This window comes from Penaeus monodon, chromosome 26 (assembly GCF_015228065.2).
Source record: "Penaeus monodon isolate SGIC_2016 chromosome 26, NSTDA_Pmon_1, whole genome shotgun sequence".
NCBI lineage: Eukaryota > Metazoa > Arthropoda > Malacostraca > Decapoda > Penaeidae > Penaeus > Penaeus monodon.
The window spans coordinates 26,845,268-26,847,767 of NC_051411.1; the positions used below are offsets into that span (position 1 = coordinate 26,845,268).

General features: G+C 37.0%; 1 protein-coding gene across 2 annotated transcripts in view; it reads right to left on the minus strand.

The window, feature by feature from the left end:
• Positions 1–2,500, minus strand: part of LOC119590034 (carbohydrate sulfotransferase 11-like) — a 21,291-nt gene that overhangs the window by 16,746 nt on the left and 2,045 nt on the right. For both annotated transcript variants that reach the window (XM_037938762.1, XM_037938761.1), the window contains exon 3: positions 303–378. In XM_037938762.1, coding sequence (XP_037794690.1) covers positions 303–378 — 76 coding nt within the window. The remainder of the gene's footprint in view (positions 1–302; positions 379–2,500) is intronic.

The following is a 2,500-nucleotide window of genomic DNA, read 5'->3' on the forward strand; positions in this document are numbered from 1 at the left end:
TTAGCTGTATCTCAATGAAAGTTAGAAATGATAATAATAAAAATAAATTGTTCCAAACACAGACGGGTAGACAAACGCACATAAGGAAAAAAAAGGGGAGTGGCAAATGTACACATCAACTCACACACACACACACACACACACACACACACACACACACACACACACACACACACACACACACACATACACACACACACACACACACACACACATTCACCCCTCTACACACTCACACTCACACACACACAAACACACCTAAACACAAACACACACACGCAGAAAGACACATACAAACTCACCTTATGATGGACGCCGAACCTCCTTCCGTCACGAAATTTGTTGCGGTAAGCGGACACGAGACGGGTGAGGGGGTGTCTGGGGGGAGGGGGGAAGGGGGTGAGAGAGGAAAATGGTTGTTAATTTGTCCTCAAAGGATGTGAGTTAAAGGCATCCGTGCTCATGTTTTTCTTTCAGTTTATTTAGGTAATTGCCTGTGTGTTATTTTCTATCTATCAGTCTATCTGTCTGTCTGTTTATCTATCCATCTATTTATCTATCTCTCTGTCTGTTCATCCATCATTCTACCTCGCTATCTGTCTAAATAATTATATGTCTATCTATCTATATCTATCGACCCATCTGTTTATCCGTCTTTTATATATTTATCTATCTATCCTTCTATCTACCTACTCATCTAACCATCTCTCTATCTTTCTGTCTGCCAGTCTATTTAGCTCTTTCTAGTTATCGATCTATCTGTCTGTTTATCTATCTACCAATCTATCAATATATATATATATATATATATATATATATATATATATATATATACACACATGTCTGCCTGTTTGTCTGTCTGTCTGTCTGTCTGTCTGTCTGTCTGTCTGTCTGTCTCTGCCTCTCTGTGTCTCTCTCTGTCTCTGTCTCTCTCTCTATTTATGTATATATATATATATATATATATATATATATATATATATATATATATATATATACATATATATATATACATATATATATATATATATATATATATATATATATATATATATATATATATATATATATATATATATATAAAATACATGCACACACACACACACACACACACACACACACACACACACACACACACACACACACACACACACATACACACACACACACACACACACACACACACACACACACACACACACACACACACACACACACACACACACACACACATATATATATATATATATATATATATATATATATATATATATATATTTATATATATACATATATATATATATATATGTGTGTGTGTGTGTGTGCGTGTGTGTGTGTGTGTGTGTGTGTCTTTTTTTTTGTATATGCCTGTCTCTATCTATCTGTATATCTATATATATGTGTGTGCGTGTATCTATCTGTACAGGCTACTACCGCATCATCGTACCAATAACATGGAGGCTTCATTGATTTCTTTTCCATCGGTTAGATAAAATATGTATCATTGCAAAATGAAGTCACCTTAATAAACAAAATACGTTTGAATATATCTGAATATCAGAAACTGCATACATTATCAGGCTTAGCTGACTTTTGGTGAACATTATCTGGTATTAATATTAATCAAAATCGAATTAATAAAATCTCTTATCCATGGATTCTGCTTATCTGTTTTGTAGATAAGTAGTTCCAAGCCATATTAAAAAAAAAGAAAAAGAAAGAAAGAAAGAAAAAAGAAGAAGAAGAAGAAAAAAAATATATACATATATATATATATATATATATATATATATATATATATATATATATATATATATATATACACACACAGTTAAGTTATGGAAATAGGTAAAATATCTTAAATCTACCCATACCTTAAACTCTCTGAACCCTGCAAAACACCGGCGGCCCAATTTTAGGGCTTCCAGGGCCCACATGATCCGAACCGCTGATCTATCCTATGTACTGCACTGCCTAGACGTCCTAAGATCTATTGTCACTTGTCGTCCAGTATGAATTTAAATTACGGTCATAGGAACAGCAGCGTTAGTTTGTTCACCTTCGCAGTGCCGCTGGATGCGTCTGCTCCCTTGACACTTCCCTGACTTATGCAGTGTAATGGCATAATTAACATTCCGTTTTATGCTGGCGGGAATGCTTATTCATTTTCATTCCTACATGCTTAAGACGCCTACATAGGTGCCTGAATGTGCATATATATATACCTGTAGGCGTGCGTACATAAACCCATTATACACACACACACACACACACACACACACACACACACACACACACACACACACACACACACACACACACACACACAACAAACACACACACACACACGCACCCCCCCCCACACACACACGCACCCTCCCCCACACACACACACACGCACCCCCCCCCCACACACACACACACCGCACCCTCCCCCACACACACACACACAAACACAACCACACCTACACGCTCTCGCCCAGCCCCCCACCCCCCTCCT